Consider the following 17,797-nt stretch of genomic DNA (forward strand, 5'->3'; position numbering starts at 1 on the left):
ATGTGTGTGCATGTGTGCATGTGTGCACTTATAGGTGTGCAGACATATTGTATATGTCCTGACTGTCAACAGAGAAAGGGAGGCAGTTAATAGAAAAAGTATTAGGGACAGGAACTGCAGGAATCCTCTAGACACAAAGTTCTAAAGGCGAGCATGCACTGGCCTGATTTTAAGTTCATCCTCATTGAGAAACAAAGTTCCCAGTTACTGGGACCACACTCCACAAGCAGAAAAACCCACACTTCTGTGATACGGAATTGATCAACCCCTGTCCACAGTGCTGACAGATGAACAGACAGTAGTTGTCTTCTGTGCCACAAGATTTCTCTAAGGCAGCACTTCACATATCAGACGTCCTGCACATCAGGTGTCTACATCGCAGTTCATAACATTAGCAAAATTACGGCAGCAATGAAATAATTTTATGATTGGGGTTACCACAACATGGTAAACTGTATGAAAGGGTTGCAGTGTGTAGGAAGGCTGAGAGCCACTGCTCTAAGGGGTCTGAAGGAGTTAGTACGCACTGAGTTTGAATGTCAAACATCCTCCACTGGCTCCTGGGTTTGACCACATTGTTCCTGGCTAGTGGAACTGTTTTGGAAGGTTATGGAACCTTTCGGAGGTGAAGTCCAGCTACAGGAAGAGAATCACTGGTGTGTGTGGGGAGGGGGGAGTAGGGATTATTGGGAGGGGGGCTGTTGAGGTTTACAAACCAAAGCCTGCTTACTGTCTGCTTCTAGTTACTGACTGGAGAAGAAACAGGACTGGCCACCACGGCTCCTTCACCACGCCTACCCTGCTATGACAGACTGCATTCCCTCCTGGGCCTCTCCCTTTTCAATCAACAAACCAAAGTCAGCCCCAGTCACAACCAAGAGAAAGATCACTAGCACAGTAGGGAATCAAGTCACTCAGGACAACGACTGGACTCCCTCCTCAGTTATGAACCCAAGACCAGATCTAGAATGTTCTTTCCTGTGTGCGGAACATTAACATAGACACATGAGAAAGAGGAACCTAAAGCTACTGGATTTATTTACTAATTTATGTTGTTATTTATTTATTCATTCATTCATTTGTATGTTTATTTATTTATTTATTGTTTCATTTGAGATACAAATCTGTAGCCAAGGTCGACCATTAATCGAGAGCCTCGTGCCTCATTCTCCCAGGTAATGGGATTATACGATGGGTGCGACCACCACTGTGCTTGGGGCTAAACCCACTAAATCTAAAAATAATAAATTTAAATTTAGTATTTATTCCAGGCCCACCAAAGAAAGAAAAACACAATTTTTTTTAACTCTAAAAGAAAAATCACCCCCTTCTTCTGGTTTTAATTTTTGGTAAGTTGGGCTGAGTAGAGGTGTTGAATTAATTTCAGTTTTTGACTCATTCCACAGTTTTTCAGAAGAGGCATTTAACTTCCACTAGGGGAGTGTTCTTTTTTTTTTTTAAATCAGTGTTGGCTCCAGTTCTTAAAAACCATCTTGAAAATAAATAAAAAGCCTCCCTTTAAGTCGCCATGACTTCTCAATGATTCCACACACACATGTGCAGAATTATCTATGAGAGACACATGCTAAAATATTTACAGATGAACTGATACGATGTCTAGGATTTGCTTTTAAGCAGTAAGGGCCAGGGAAAGTGGGTGGCGCATTGATTAAACAAAAGATTGGCTTTGAACAGATTCGTGGTTAGCCTTGAGGGATGAACAGAAGAGGTTTTGCGTGTACTTAAATTTCCCATAGTAAAGAAAGTTTTCGAAGCAGAATTAGAGAGCATTCTGCCACTCATTATGAAAAGGAAAGCTAAAAGCCACAGCGAGAAACCGTGATGCATACAGTTTCGCAGAGCATGCCAAGAGAGAGTCGAGAATTCGAAGACAGTTCATTGACTCATTAAAAAACAATGTGTCATGTGTTCGCAGTGAGCGCCCCAAGGTCCTCAAACGCAAACCTCAATAACAACAAATGGATTCTAGTCTAGAGAACCCCAATATCTGTATGACAAGTCAGCTGGTGGGTGTTACATGAGTCAGTTTACATATTAGCCACCACAGCCTATTAGGCATGTGCAAGTGCTTGTCTCGGTTAGTTTAACTCAGGGAGTGAAGAGGAAGAGAAACAAACCATCCACAAGTGAATGAGACCGAAAACCATAGTGCTGAGTCATCCAGGAACAACTCTCACAGTTACCAAGAAATACTTATCTAAATTGCGTTTTTAAATCTAGTCATTAATGTCTCCACTGCTTTTGTCTTTACAAAAAAACTGTCCTGAAATATCTGCTTAAATGAGCCAAAAGCTTAAGCCACTCTGGTGCTAAATTAAAAGAAAAACAATTTTACTAAACCATTAGTTTTACTAAACCATGGAAACATCCAAGGAATTCTATTAATATCTTCGTGAAGGGGAGTAATGAGGAAAAAGAGATGTTTGTGTCAAGACGCCTCCAGAAAATAAAGAAGGGCACATGAGAACCTGTATCAACATATCTGGTACAAGCAAATACTCTCAGACATCATCATTCAGACAATGTGCACAGTGGAGTTGATAACAACACCAATAAGTGGGTAGGTGAGTGGGTGGGTGGGTGGATGGATGGATGGATGGAAGGATGGATGGATGGATGAATGGATACATACATACATACATGCATACATACATACATACATACATACATAGATGGATGATGAATGGATCAATCGATCGATAGATAGATAGATAAGAACATCCCATTATCTTACAAAAGGTCAACTGTTCACCCAGAGATAGTAAATTCAAAATACCTTCATTAGTAAGTCCCTTCAAGATCATTCTCGGTTCTCTAAGTGGGCTATCACCTCCTACGGAAATTAGATCATGAACTAATCAATTTGTACATCCTTGATTCCACACAAAGTCTACAACTTCTGAACACACAGAGGGTCACATGCACTGCGGTAAGCAACCACACAGAGAAATGGTGTCCCTTTCCCCAAGCTACCAGAAGACGCCATCACAGTCTTACAGAATCAGCTAGTTTGCCTCTCTGTTGCAGTGATAGAACACTGGCCAAAAGCAACCTGGGGGAAGAAAGTTGAGAGCTCCAGGTAGAAATCCAGGTAGAGAATGGAGCAGAGACCATGGATGAGACCAGGAAATATTAAGTCTGAACTAAACACAACTGTACTTAACATGAAAAGACTTCTGCCAGCTGTCTAATCGAAGTTTTAATTGATGCTAATTTACTGGCGAGTTACTTATATTATCCTTCACAGAAACCCACCCGGGAAGGGCACATTAACACACACACAACAGAACGGACCATTAGCAATACTTACAAACCTAATGGTCCACGGACATTAGAGACTTAACTCAGTTTGAATGGACTAACAAATTTCACATCCGACGTGCGGATGGAGACCGTGAAAGGAACTTTGCTTTCTTCTCACAAAACATATGTGATTAAATATTGTTGCAAGTAACACTACGAAACCTCCCTTCACCTAGCCTGGGTCTCAACAGGACCAACAGCTAAAAATCAAAGCTCAAAAAAAAAAATTAAAATCAAAAGGCATTTTTAGCTTTACTGCAAACCTTTATGATGGTCCATGCCTGTGGTCCCACCACTTGAAAGGTGGGTGAAATAAAAAATGACTTCCTGTTTAATTTCAAGGCTAGTCTGTCGAAGGAAAGGAAAGAGACAGAGACAGAGAAATGGAGTAGGGAGAAAGAAGAGAGGGGAGGAGGGAGGAGGGAGGAGGGAGGAGGAAGAGAGAAATAGAGAGAGAGGAGAGACAGAGAGAGGGATAGTAGGGGGAAAGGAAGGGAGGGAGGGGGAAGAAATGAGGGGGAGGGGAGGGAGGGGAGAGAGGGGAGAGAGGGGAAGGGGAGGATTTGTTATCACCTGTGGTGATTTTCGATGAACCTCATTTGTTTGTGTGTGAGGGTGGTGGGGAAATGTGCAGACACTGAAACTTCTCTGCACTTTGTGAGGGCCTCAAAAGAGATTCAGAACAAGCCTGTCTGAGAAGCAGGCTGAACGCATGCTAATGAGATGACACAACTATTCATTGTGGGAAAAACTTAATGACAGATTGTTTGAGTGGTTCTCCACGTCTGATAATCCATGTTTGGTGCTGAGGGAGTCCGTTCCAAGCCATTATAAAAATATGTCATTACGAGCTTTCTGAATCTTTACATTGTTTAATCAACTACGTTCAACAGCAACTCTGCTCCTCGATAAGAAATAATTAAACAAATAAATACAAAACTCCTCAAAACCAATTTTTCTTCACTTCCTCTGCCTTCCTCTGATGAAATTTCTTTACAAACATCAGCTTACAGGCTCACTGCAAACCACATAAACGTTTCAAAGGACAACTGGGCCTTGTTTTGTGTAACTATTCAATTCTAAAAGCTGTTGGATATAAACGAAAGGAAATTTGTGCTGCTCTCGGGATGACATGCATATTCTTTTAAACATTAGCCCTTTAAAGGGAAAGGCGGCTCTCCTATGCCGGGGCTCTTGGAACTAGCCTCTAGCATACTCAAATTATCAATAACCTTGGACATGAAACATGGTTTACTAAAGTTTTGTTTCTAAGAGAGGATCTCAGTAGATGACTGAAGCTGGCCTTGAACTCACAGTCCTGTGTGAGCTCCTGGGTGCTGGAATTTCAGGCACACCAAACTCCTAGGGGACTGTTAAGTTTGGAATTGTAAGAACCACAGCCTTCTCATCAAGATAAAAGACACTGAAGTATGGTGGGTAGCCTCACCTATGAGAGCCATCTATCATGTCTCTGACCTCCATTCTGCCCTGACTCTGAAATCTCAAGTCCGTTTTTAACTCCCCTCACACGAAACCACAGCAGAGAGACTCTCAGGCCCCTTCCTTGGCTCCATAGGTCATAAATGTGAAAATAAAAAACTATCTAGTCATCAAAAGCTGTCCAGCCTCGATACTGCAGAGATGACCTATAGGCAGTGGAGCCTACCTGAAGGAAGTCAGCCATTGAGGATAGATTCTTGGGAGTATATAATCCTTAGTCCCTTCCTGTCTTGGCCTATGCTTCCTGGCTACCATAAATCAAATAGACTTTCACATCACACATTCCCCTGCCCAACTGCACCAGATGAAAAGAGCCCTCTGTAACTGTGAGGCAAAATAACCTTTAAAAATAATCTCCTTTAAGCTGTTTCCATCTTGAACTTGCTTACAGCTATGCAAAAGCAATTAGCAGGCCAGCATCATGACCAGGATCTTGTCTGTTCTGGTCAACCTAAAGCCTCAGACTCAAATATGGATGGACCATGGATTCTCCATCTAGAGGCAACACTAACCCACAGTGTTATTGGCAGACTCTGTGTGCTTGAATGTTACATCCACTTAGCCCATCTGTCCCCACCGTCCCAACCTGGCTACAGCTGTCATTCATTTCTGATACAAGTAAGTGTGACTTGTTAGTCCTCCCTGGTTCTCATGGGCAAGTGTCAGCATCAGCCAGATCTCAGAACCAAACATGATTACTATTATAAACTCAGTCTCTCTCTCTCTCTCTCTCTCTCTCTCTCTCTCTCTCTCTCTCTCTCTCTCTCTCTCTCTTCTCTCTCTCTCTGGAGGTTGGGGGGGCAGCAAGATTACAAAGCTATCTCCAGGATGGTTCAGTGGGTAAAGTGCTTTCCTTATAAGCATGAGAAACTGTGCCAATCCCCAGAACCCACATAAAATATCCAGGAGCGGTGGCACACGATGGTTATCCTTACATGAAGGAGGCACACAAACATGGATTGCTGTGCTTTCTGGACAGTACACACACTCTAACCAGCAAGTACCAGGCCAAAAAAAAGAGACTCTGTCTAAAAGTAAGCTGAGGATTGTGACTTGGGACTGTCTCCTGGCTGCCCCTGTACACACCCTCACACCCATCCACGCCCACAAACAATGAAGCTCTCCAATGTACTCCACCTTGACAGCAGTATTAGCTAGTATGGGGTTTCGTTGTTGGTGTAGCTCAAAGCTTTATCGTGTATCTGCAGAAGGACTCCTGGGCTTTAACTCTGTGAAGGGTCTTATAAGAAATTAAAAAGTGGATAAAGCCCTCAAGCAGGGCGAGGAATGGGAACCACACATTTCTTACGGTCTCATACTCTCAGCACCGCTCTGAAGACTCTACGCAAACCAAATTTAATACATAAAATGATCAACAGGGCACTATCTCCAGCCCAGTCTATGCCTGGGAGGCTGAAGATCAGATGTTTATACGATGTACGTGATCCCAGCACTAAGGGGAACCCCAAACAGCTTCTAGTAGCCATGAGAATTTCTGCAAGATCTTTGTGTTAGCTTGAGTTTTCCTATTAGCAAAGAGCTAAGGAGGGGGGAGGCAGGGGGAGGGGCACGCACACCTACGTACACATAACATAACACCACAGAAATAAGAGAGGGAGGAAGAGAGGTGGGGAGGGAGGGAGAGTGCAAGCTATCATAGCTATGACACATAAAGTTGGCAAAGTGTCAAGGAGGGCTAACTGTAACTATGAGTCAAGTCCAGAGATTGTACCGATAGGCCAGCCCCGTTCAGATGAGTCACCAAACAAGTATGTAGTCAATTCACAGACAATTGCATCTGCATTCCAAACAATATGCTTTGCTTTCATTTCAGCAAAGTCATTATCTACCTAAAACTCGAGATTTTGATATATGCTGTATTCACAGAAATCTGTATCATATTAATATATTTCATCAAAACCTGCAAACTACAGGAACAAAGTTCTAAAGTGTTATCTCGATCTGTATCGATAGATACGTGATGGAGGGAGGAGGTCCTAAGTAGCCGTGGATGACCTGGAACTGATCCTCCTGCATCTGTGTCGTGAATTCTGGGATTGCTATGCCCAGTTTTATACCGTACTTGGACGGAAAGCCAGGATGTCATGGATCCAAGCACTTTAACAGCCTGCATTTTTTAACTCTATTTCCCCTCTAAAAGCTACTACACGAAATATTCTACTGTTTTAACATTGGAGTCTACCTACTATAAAGCATATAAATCTGAGTTTCGATTTATGAAACATCCAAAATCCAAGATAGTTAAACCAAGTTATATAATTTATCTATTGTTTCCAGAAATATTAGCTAAATATGTCCATAAAAATAAAACTATCAATCAATGAGTCCATTCTATCAACGAGTCCGTGTCTATCCACTGCTCACATTTTTTTTAAAAAGAAAAATCAATACTGTCGTTCACCCATACTATTTCTGGAGTTACACATGTGACAGTAACATGAATTAGTAGGATGTAAGACAAATTCCAGTTTAGTTCTCAGTAAGGTAAAAATGTTTGCCAGGTAATATATACAACTGTCGCCAACTCTTTCATCAGTTACGAGAAAGGGTAGCTGGGATCAAAAGTAGAACAACAACAACAACAACAACAACAACAACAATAATAATAATAATAATAAACAGTGCTTGGTATTTTTCCAACTCAGTGCTTATGCCAAGTGATGTTTGTCCTGAGCAGATCCACCATGGTCATGCTGTCTTGGAGAAGTCATTTGACCATTAGTTTTTCTTTTGCTCTAACAACATCAGCATCATGGGACCCAGACTAAGAACTCTAAACAGACTGCTTCCCTCACACGGTGATGTGCATTGATGTCTATATGCAGATGAGGCTAGGCACAAGATAAGGTAAGGCCTGCGATTGGGGACAGAGTTTTTGAAAGGCAGGGGAGAGGGAGAGAGAAAAGAGGAAAAGACTGAGAAGGGGGCGACAGAGGAAGAGGAGGTAGAAGGGAAATGGAGCAGCAGCGCATGCATCGCCTGGAGAAACTGCAAGTTATAAGAACTCTCTTAGCTGGGGAACAGAGCAGTGCAGCGCTGGATCTGCCCCATCTAAGCGTGCAGCTTGGATTCATATTAACTGAGTTGTGTTTTCATTACGGGGGCATATTTGGGTTGGAGTGTATACTGCAACATGGTGAGCCTTGCTGAATCAGTAGAAGACACAAGCAGAACAATAAAAGAAGGAACTTCCCGGAAAAGACTTTAGGGTTACACCTACGACATCAGTCTTCCTACCTGTGCAGCAAGGGCTGTACACATGTGCACACAAGCACACAAATGGAATAAGAAACAAAACTAAACTAAAAGCGAACAGTCTCATAGAACTTCGAAATTCTCTTTTTCACTGTCACGGCTAAACAGTGTCTGTGGACAGGTGAGTCCTAGTGTCCCGCATGGCAGCAACGATTACGTTACAATCTACTAGAGTCCTCCCCGCCCTGGAGAACTTGGCAGATCTCCCCACGTAACATAAGGCGGTCTTCACACTTTCTCCTCACGCTTCATGAATAAACATTCCTTCATTCAAATAAGTTATATATATTAACTAACTCTGGTAATGGTGATTCCACTTTGAAATGGTAAATACAGTCATTCTGGCGAGCCCGCAGGCGTTTGCAATTCAAATTACAGAAAATTTTAATAATGGCGAAAATAAAAACTAGTGGCAGGCTCCTGAGGCACTGTAATTCCAACACTCGTATTGCAGCAGCCGATGCACACATAAATACTTGCCTGCTTAGAAGTCAGGGGCTTTTGCTGTCCTGCGCCTTCCCAAATAGTCACCTGCAATCTCACAGGAGAGCATCCCTCAAAGAACTCAACAGGCATCACTCAGAGCATCGGAGCGGCGAAGCTCCCAGGCCCCTGACATTAAGAGGCGATGTTGCTACTTCTGAATCCATAACAATGAAAACAGTCATTGGATTAAATGATTTCCGTACATTATCACCATAAACAATAATAATTTGGCAGCTGCCCTCCGCAAGCGTGGTGCACACTTATGAATAAATCAGGCCTTATTGATTTACTAAGCCAAAAAACGCTATTCGTTTTGCTCTCCTAATAGGAGCTCTAATCCCTGGCCGCACTTAGCGAGGCTTTAATATAGTGCGTCTCGTAATACTTTTAATATGAAAGATTAGCGCTGGTTTAACCCCGGAGCAGGAGTATTTGCACTCTCAACGGCCAATTGGCCACTGAACTCAGTTGTCTCTGAGCATGTCCTTGTTAATGGCACTCTCTGACTGACGATGGAAATTGCACCATAATGACGTGAACTGGGGAACGGGGCTGTACGCGCTCCCCCCCACACACACACACACATACGTTTAACACATTTATGACAACCTACATGAATTCAAAGATAAGAGTTAGAACAGTGAGGCAGGAAAAGGTAGTACTACAACTAGGTCTTTGTGCCCCATCAAACTGGCATCTAAAATAATAAAACCTGGGTCTGGGGATGGAGCTCGATTGGTACAGAGCTCAATCAGCCTGCCAAACACCCTGGCTCCAGTCACCAGCACCTCATAAAAACCCTGGATCAAGCAATCGACCAATCAAATTGCTCCTTTTCCAATGAAGTGCCCGCAAAGGCAAGACCTCAGGTAATCCAAAGATCTTGAACTCAGCCACTTCAGCCTGACGGACGACCCCCAAAGAAGAGCAGGCTAAAGCTCACAGACTCCAAGCTGTCAATGACCATGGGTTCCCTGATCACTCAGTGGGAGACTGGAACGTCTTAGCTATCTAGATTGAAAGGGGAACTATCCTCTAATTGATGAAGGGACATTCAACCCAAGTACTACAGTCATGTTCAATCCTGGATGTGGCTACTTTCTAACTGTTAACATGCCACGACCTAAGAGAGCCTCTGGTGAGAAATTGTCTAGATCAGGTCGGTCTGAAACCTTGTCTTTGGTAAACTATCGTGATGTTAATTGAGGTAGGAAGACCCAAGTATCAGAAGCAAGCAGGGACGCATTAACTCTCATGGCCCTTGACTATGATGGACCCTGGATTTGTGGGAACATTGGAAGCAGGCAAAGACACTACTCTCTCTCACTACTCTTTTGTATGGATTTTTCAAGTTCCTGCCTTGACTTCCCCATCATGACGTACTGTAGCTTGGAATTGCGGGCCAAATAAGCCCATTCTTCTCTAAGCGGCTTCTGTTAGGATATTTCATCACGGCAGCAAAAATAAAACTAGAGGACGTGTCACTGTCCAACAGGGACACAGACACCGGTTCCCCTTACTTTTCGGAGATCCCTAGGCTGACATGCATGGACCCTACTCCTAATTGGAATCACAAACACAGGAAGGTTGGGCCAGTTAACTCCCTGAGATTACATTATAGAAGCCCTCAAGTCAAAGACGGGACTGCAGGAGAGGGTGGAGGGGACTCGCCTACAGGACAAAGTTAATGGCAGATGCTCATAAGAACTCAGATCTCTATTCTGACGGCAGTGTCCCTTACTTGATTTTGATTCCTGGGATTTGTAAGAAGCCTCTGCTGAGCTGGAGTAATAGCTTGGTCAGTAAAGTTCTTGCTTTGCAGGCTCAACAACATAAGCCAGATCTCCAGAAGCTGGGCTGACTGCATTAGCTTGGAATCCCAGTACTGGAAGGGCAGGGCTCCTTGGTCAGCCATTCCAGCTGAATTGGAAAGTTCAAGGGTAATTAGAGACCCTGCCTGATTAAAACAACAACAGCAACAACAAAATAGACAGACCTAAGGAAAGACACACACACACACACACACACACACACACACCCCTCCCATCACCATGGAGCCTCTCAGACAGAAACATTAGGGTCATAGATTGCTATTTCATATTTTTCAGTGCCTTTTAAATTCAACCACAACAAAGATAAAGATCACCCGGGCACAGTTGCAGTATTTATAGCATTAACTCACTAAGAAAACCATACAACGACGACAAAAAAAAAAAATCCCCATTCAAAACACAGATCCCTGTAGTCCCTGCAGAGCAACCATTGCCTCTGGTTATGAAGCAATAATTATCCCTCCCCACAGAAATCAATAAAAGCTCTTGCCCCATGAACCTGCTATTTCCCGACTTTGTTCTCTGAACTAAAGATTCCCAAGTCGTATTGATTACATAGTAAATTTTTTTTAAGTTCTTTACAAGACAGCGCTGAGGAAATCCTCAAGCTAACATCACCTCTGTTGTTTGAAAAGACTTCTCATCTTTCCCGTCACATTAATGGCTGCCCTTTTTCTAGGGTTTTCTCGTTTTTCATTTTCATCTTGTCATTTTAAGGGTGTCTTTGTCTTGGTTAATAGCACAGAGTCCGCAGGATACAAATTTGATGGTGTTTCTGAGAGTTTGACAACTGCCATATTTTTCTTCCAAGTGATGGGGGCGGGAGCTGATGATCGGACTGTGCCTTCTCTCTCAGGGGACAGCTGGGGCCATCCCAAGTGCACCTAGGAGCTCTTAGGGTACTAACATCATCGGAACTCCAGTGCTCTGTACAAAGAGTCACACAGCAGCTGTTTTAAAGTGCTGGCTGGGGAGTTGGGGAAAATGCCCCAGTGGGTAAAGGTGCCTTCTGCCAAAACAGGGACCCACCTAAGAGAGAACAGACTGCTGTATGCTGACCTCCGACCTATGCACACACACGCATGTGTGCGCGCGCGCGCACACGCGCGCACACACACACACGCGCACACATAAAATTTCTAAGTGTGAATCTTTAAAAGAAGATTGGAAGTTATAGACGGTAAGAATGGGGAACAATTTAGGGGTGATAAAAAAAAAGCCACCCAGACCCTGATAGTGACAATGTCTGCACAACCTTGTGGATAAGATTAAAGTCATCAAACTTAGACAGATGACTTTTTATAATACATGAATTATGTTTAAAATTATACAGGGCTCCAGGCAGAGCTCAGTAGTGCAGAGTTTGCTCAGTATTCTCAAAGTCTTTGCAACATTAATTCATTAATAAATTACATTACATTAAACACACTGGTCCTATTGATGTGAACGCCACTATGGTCCCGATGGCCTTGTTTGTGAGCACAGATCAGTTCTGACCTCAGAGACGAGTGGGAGAAGAGGAGGAGGAAGGAGGCAAGTTGATCCAGGCAGGATCGAAGACACACAAAGATCTAAAAGGATGCCCTCTCTCTCTCTTTCTTCTGAGACAATGAGGGGTCATGATGTCAGCTAAGGCCCAGGCAACCGGTTCAACCCTGACAAATGTCACACAAAGGCAACTCCAGAGCTTAGGCCAATTTTATGACCCCTTTTTAGCAAGTCATCAATTATGCATAACAAAAGGAGGAAATAAAAGCCGCAGACCATACTCCACAAGCAGAAATATTATACCAGAGGCTTGTGGGAGGAGCTAAAGAAAGGAGAGAAGAGGGGAAAGAGGAAGAGAAAGGAGCGGGAGGAAGAGAGACAGGAAGAAGGACGGGGAGAGGGAAAAAGAGAGAGTGAGGAGAGAGAGGGAGAGAGGGGGGAGGGAGAGGGAGAAGGAAACAGATTGCTCTAAAGGAAGAGCACACAGCTGGGTACAGAGACCATGGAACACCCTTGGGAGACGGTAGCAGAGCTGACAGGTAGCACTGATGCCGTCATCACACAGCAAGACCAGAGTCAAACACTTGGTTGAAGTCAGTTCTAACAGACCCTAGGAGCTTCTCCAGTGCCTTCGTCCCCAGCAGGAGACCTCAACTGCAGCACTTCAGGAAGGGCCTGATACTACTTAACTGTAAAGATGCCCTGTGCCTTGGAGGAAGGTCGGGGGTGTCTCAGGTCTGCTCTGTCTAAGTGTTGGTAGCCTCTCTCTCTTCTGTCAGGCACAAAAGTACTCCCAGACATTGCCAGATGTCTGGGGGGGGCAGGGAGAACCCCATTGATTTGTGGCAACTTAAACTGATCTCATGTCTATAAGAGGGTGGTCCACTGCTTTAAGTGATGTCAGTTCTCAATGGTTTGGCTTTCTCCTTGTTTCATAACCCCGGTATCCCCACAGCAAGAAAGACCAAAAACTAAGTTCAGGACTGGGGGTACGGCTCACTCTGTAGAGTGTGCTGGTGCATGCCAGAGCCCTGGGTTCAGTCTGCAGCACTGCATAATAGGGGGTGTGGTGGGGGACGTCTGAAATCCCAGCACTGAGAAAGTAGAGGCAGGAGGATCAGGAGCTCAGAGATAACAGTCTGCTCTCACAAGACCTGGTCATCAGCAAGGGAGGGGAAGAGGAAAGAAAGCAAACAAGCAAACTTGGGAGAGAAGGCTGTGTAGGAGGGCCGGGGAAGAGGCGCTGTGGTTAGGGGCGTGTGCTGCTCTAGTAAAGGACCTAAGTTCAGTTCCCGGCACCCATGTCAGATGGCTCAACACCTGTAACTCCAGACCCAATGACCTCTTCTGGGCTTCTGAGCTCACAGGGCTCAGCTATACACAGCAGCACACACATATCCACAGTTAAAAACAAATTAACTTAAAAAAAAAAAGAAGTCTGTTCAAAATGTGAATTCTCTAAAACGACGGAAGAGTAAAAGCAACACATCTAATCCCCAAAGAGGAAATTCTCTCCTCTTTTTCCCCTCCCTCTCCCTCCCTCCCCCTGCCTCTCTTTCCCTCTCTCCCTCTCCCTCTGACATCCAGCCGAGCTTCCTCTCCTACTATCCAAAGACAACCTCCAAACTGGCCTTGAACACTTTTTCTACCTGGTCGACCAAACTGACTGAAGATCAATACCATTTTTGATAAACAAAACTCCACCCACCCCCTCTAGATAATTAAGCCCCAGACGCCTTAAATAACTAAGAAACCTTTGCACTAAACACATTCGGGGTTTTATAGAAGGATCCTTCTGCCCCTGCGGCAAGGATCAAGCATTTCGAAGAACAACCTCGAAGAACAACCTCTTGGACATCAAAGCCTTGGGCATGCAAGCTCACCATCCGGGGGCCTCAACACCTTGTTGTTCTGAGTACACCACCCCACAGGGTGCAGATCTGCTATGATGACATCACACCAGAAGTCAGCCCTTCGGTCCTCCCCATAACCACAGTAACGCAGGAGCAGCAGCTGTCCACAGGTGGTGATGATCGTGGCCACCCAGTAAGTGTCTGGATGGTTCTTGTTGGCCACCTCCAACTTCATTCCTGGCTGGAAGTTACTCTGAATGCTGATCTCCACCTTGAGACACCAGAAACACAGGAAAACCATGATCAGACGAGTCATGAGCCTCAGAAGATTTTCAAGAACTGCTTAAGCCCAAAGCACTTTCAAATGTAATCCCTGCTGCCTTAAAGGAGGCATATACTGATTAAAGGAGGCATATACTGATTAAAGGAGGCATATACTGAAGACAAATATGACATGAGCCTCTAAGGGGAGGCTAAACACTCTGGAAGGCACACTCGAAAGGTAAGAGGAATTTGATGACAAGTTTTACTTCACCCACTGAATTCAACAGTTTGAAACTAATATTATGAAAACTAATATTATGACGGAGTGGGGACACACTTGTAATGCCAGCACCCTAGAGGCCAACACAGAAATCCTACATATTTAGGTCAATCTGGGATACACAACGAGATCTTGTCTCAAAACACCAAAAAGTAAATGAGGGCTGAAGGTAGGGTGCTTGCCAAACGTACAGGGAGGCCTAGGGTTTGATCCCCCGTGATGCATCATTTAAAAAAAAAAGAGGCAGGTAGAAGAATCAATTCAAGTCATCCTTGGCTATACAGTTTGAGACTAGCCTAGGCTACAGTAAAACCTGTATTTAAATAATAATTACAATGATGATGGTGATGGTGATGGTGATGATGATGGTGGTGATGGTGATGATGATGATGATGTAGACACCAGTATTTTTGAACAAGGACTTTCCAAGCTCTTGACTTTAACCAAGAGTGTATCTCAATTAGAGCTACATGCTCTCCTGTGCTTATAGCTCACTGCCAGGACAAAAGCTAAAAATAACAAAAGCAGCATCCCCAGTGGACCCGAGGTCTACCATAGGGGAACCCCCAAAGTGAGCAAGGGGACTTGGAACTGGTCATCTGTAAAATGGCTACTTTTTCTGAAAATCTTTTCCACAGGGCTGGGGACAGTCTACATCTGGAAGGCTGGACGCCTGCATCCTCCATCGGGAATACAAAGGTTTTGGAAGACGATCACTGAAGCCTTCACCCTTTGGTGACACCGACTTCAGTGAAAGGAGGTGTGAGAAGTGACCCCTTACAGAAGACAAGACCTCGCTGTGCAGAAGAGAAGGGGGAAGCTGTCCATCATAGTTTCCTTCCCAGACTGCCCTATGGGAATTGCCAGGTCATCCTAAGGTCTTGTCAGCATGGCTTCTGCGGGGCCATGATCCTCGCTGTGCAAGCCAGAGAGGTGTCACCTGTGCTGTGCTTTAAAACATGGCCTCTGGCTTCACTACATGGCACAAACACGGTCAGAACAAACTACACGCTGAGGGGTACGGAAAGGAAAGAAGGGTGTAACCTTACAAATCTGAGAAAGTCTTAAATGCCCTTCCGCAGGGACGTGTCACTTCCAAGTAGAAATTAGCATGGCTGTCTTACTTCAGCTGAAGGTTGAAAATGAACCTTAAGGAGGTTGGGTTACTGCTGAGTAGCCCAGTGGAAAAACAGATCTCCCAGAAATGAATTTTTATTTACTAAAACAACAGTCATGCACCAGAGCTTGGGTTTGGGGAACACCATCTTTTCTAACCAAGAGCTCACGACTAAGGAAAGTCTGGCAAGAACCCATGTTCTTTTATCCTAGGGTTTGTCCCCTGGTGCATATGCTAGCTGAATAACACAGATATTATGAAGGGGAATGGCCTTGGTGAGGCCTACGTTTCCAGGATCTCTCCCGTGATTCCTCTAACTTGATTTATCTCCCCTCTAAAACCTATAAAACTCTACTGTGGCTTTTTAAAATTTTAATAACTTTTTTTTTTTGACAAAACCTCCTGTAACTCAGGCTAGCCTTAAGATCTCTATGAAGCCTGAGATTAAACGGCTAATCCTCCTGCTTCTACCTTCCCCGTGCCGGAAGTATACAGACGCACCACAATGTCCAGTTTTAGCCAATGCAGGGGCTCAAACCCAGGGTTTCATGCATTCTAGGAAAGCATTGTAGGGACTAAGCCTAGTTCCTAGCCCTAATTGTCACCTCATTATAGAAGATATGCCACCATTACACCTACTAAAAAGACATTAATGTAACATCTTGCCTAACTCGCTGGCTTTTTCTTTTTTTTAGAATCAAGCTGTGTCCTATTTCACGTGCAGCTATCTGTGTAAACCAATCTCAGCTGAGTTTCCGCTTCTCTGTTCACTCTTCTCTTCTGACTGGTTCTGGGGCTTCCCCCAGCAGATCCTTTTCCTCTCCCTCCCACAGACCAGAAGGGACCAGATGCTCAACCTACATGTCTGAAGCACACGTGTGGTACCGCTCTGGCACCCGTCTCATCCAAATAGTCTCCCCAGCTGAACTCAGTTTCCTCCTGCCTGGAATCTTCCTCTGTGGAAACAAAACGAAGCAAGAATATCAAAACTAGGCAACCACGCAAGACGCAGCCCGACTCGGTGGCTTCAGAGGCTATGGCTGAACTCTCAGTTTGCGGTTGAAGAAATATTGAGTTAAAAAAGGGGGAGGGAAGCTGGAGAGATAGCTCCTTTGGTAACCTTCTTGCTGTCCCGAGGACAAGGACCTGGGTTCAGATATCCAGGAAGCACATAAAGAGTCATGATGGGTAACGTGTGTGTATGTGTGTGTCTGTGTGTGTGTGTGTCTGTGTGTGTGTGTCTGTGTGTGTGTGTCTGTGTCTGTGTGTGTCTGTGTGTGTGTTGTGTCTGTGTCTGTGTGTCTGTGTGTATGTGTGTGCCTGTGTGTGTGTCTGTGTGTGTGTGTCTGTGTGTGTCTGTGTGTGTCTGTGTGTGTCTGTGTGTGTCTGTGTGTGTGTGTGTGTGTGTGTGTGTGTGTGTGTGTGTGTGTGTGTGTGGTTGGTTGGTTGAAGAAGATACCAGTGATGTCAGGTGGATCAAAAGAGAGAGACAAAGAGAGAAAAAGAAATGAGACATGAAGAAATGGTGCTTTGTTGCCTTGTCAACATTAAAAGCAGCATTTGTGTTTTGAATGGAATGAGTAAGAGTTGTGTTAAGGTTAACTGGCTGACATTCGTGGATTAGCTGAACACTAGCCATGGGAGATATCACAGTGCGGGAAGACCAGAAGAATGCAAAGGGACTCTTCCAGCCCAAAGCGTGGGCCAAGATATAAACGGGTGACAAATTACTTACCGACTGAAGCTGGGGACTGGAAAAGAAAAGATTTTTTATGAAACAGTGACTTTGGTAACATTTTAAGGAAAATACATTGGGCTGGAAAGAGGGCTCAGTAGTTAAGAGTGTTTGCTGCTCTCGCAGATGGCCTGAGTTTGGCTCCCGGCACCCACCTGTATTTCCAGCTCCAAGGGATCGACCACCATCGTCTGGTTCCACACTCACGTGCACACAGTAGCAGGCAGATACTTGCATGCACACACATACACACATATACTCACACACACACACATTCTCACACAGTGTAAGGGGAATCGAAGAAAGATCACTTGAATGAACTGAGGTCTCTCTGCAGGTTATTGACAGACCATACCAGCTGCCTGACACCCCTAATGTGATCCCTGGTCACATGTCTACCCCAGGCAGAACCCTGTCGACTGCCAGCAAAGAGTTCTCAGAGTCTTTCACACCAACAGAAGCCAACAGATTGTGTGCTTCTCAAGTCTCAAGGGAAAGGACAGAAACAACCAAATGTATACAATGTCCCTCAAGAGAGTTAACTCTTCTCTGGTGCAGACAAGACGGCTTAGCACACAAAGAGGCTTGCTGCCAAAGACAGAGGCCAGAGTTCAATCCCTGGAATCCAGAGGATGAAAGAAT

At 44.5% G+C, this 17,797-nt stretch overlaps 1 protein-coding gene across 8 annotated transcripts in view; it reads right to left on the reverse strand.

The window, feature by feature from the left end:
• Nucleotides 1-17,797, reverse strand: part of Sfmbt2 (Scm-like with four mbt domains 2) — a 194,563-nt gene that overhangs the window by 151,454 nt on the left and 25,312 nt on the right. For all 8 annotated transcript variants that reach the window (XM_006254210.5, XM_006254216.5, XM_006254215.5 and 5 more), the window contains 2 exons: nucleotides 16,282-16,376; nucleotides 13,790-14,030 (listed from right to left, as the gene is read on the reverse strand). In XM_006254210.5, coding sequence (XP_006254272.1) covers nucleotides 13,790-14,030; nucleotides 16,282-16,376 — 336 coding nt within the window. The remainder of the gene's footprint in view (nucleotides 1-13,789; nucleotides 14,031-16,281; nucleotides 16,377-17,797) is intronic.

Source organism: Rattus norvegicus, chromosome 17 (assembly GCF_036323735.1).
Source record: "Rattus norvegicus strain BN/NHsdMcwi chromosome 17, GRCr8, whole genome shotgun sequence".
Taxonomy (NCBI): domain Eukaryota; kingdom Metazoa; phylum Chordata; class Mammalia; order Rodentia; family Muridae; genus Rattus; species Rattus norvegicus.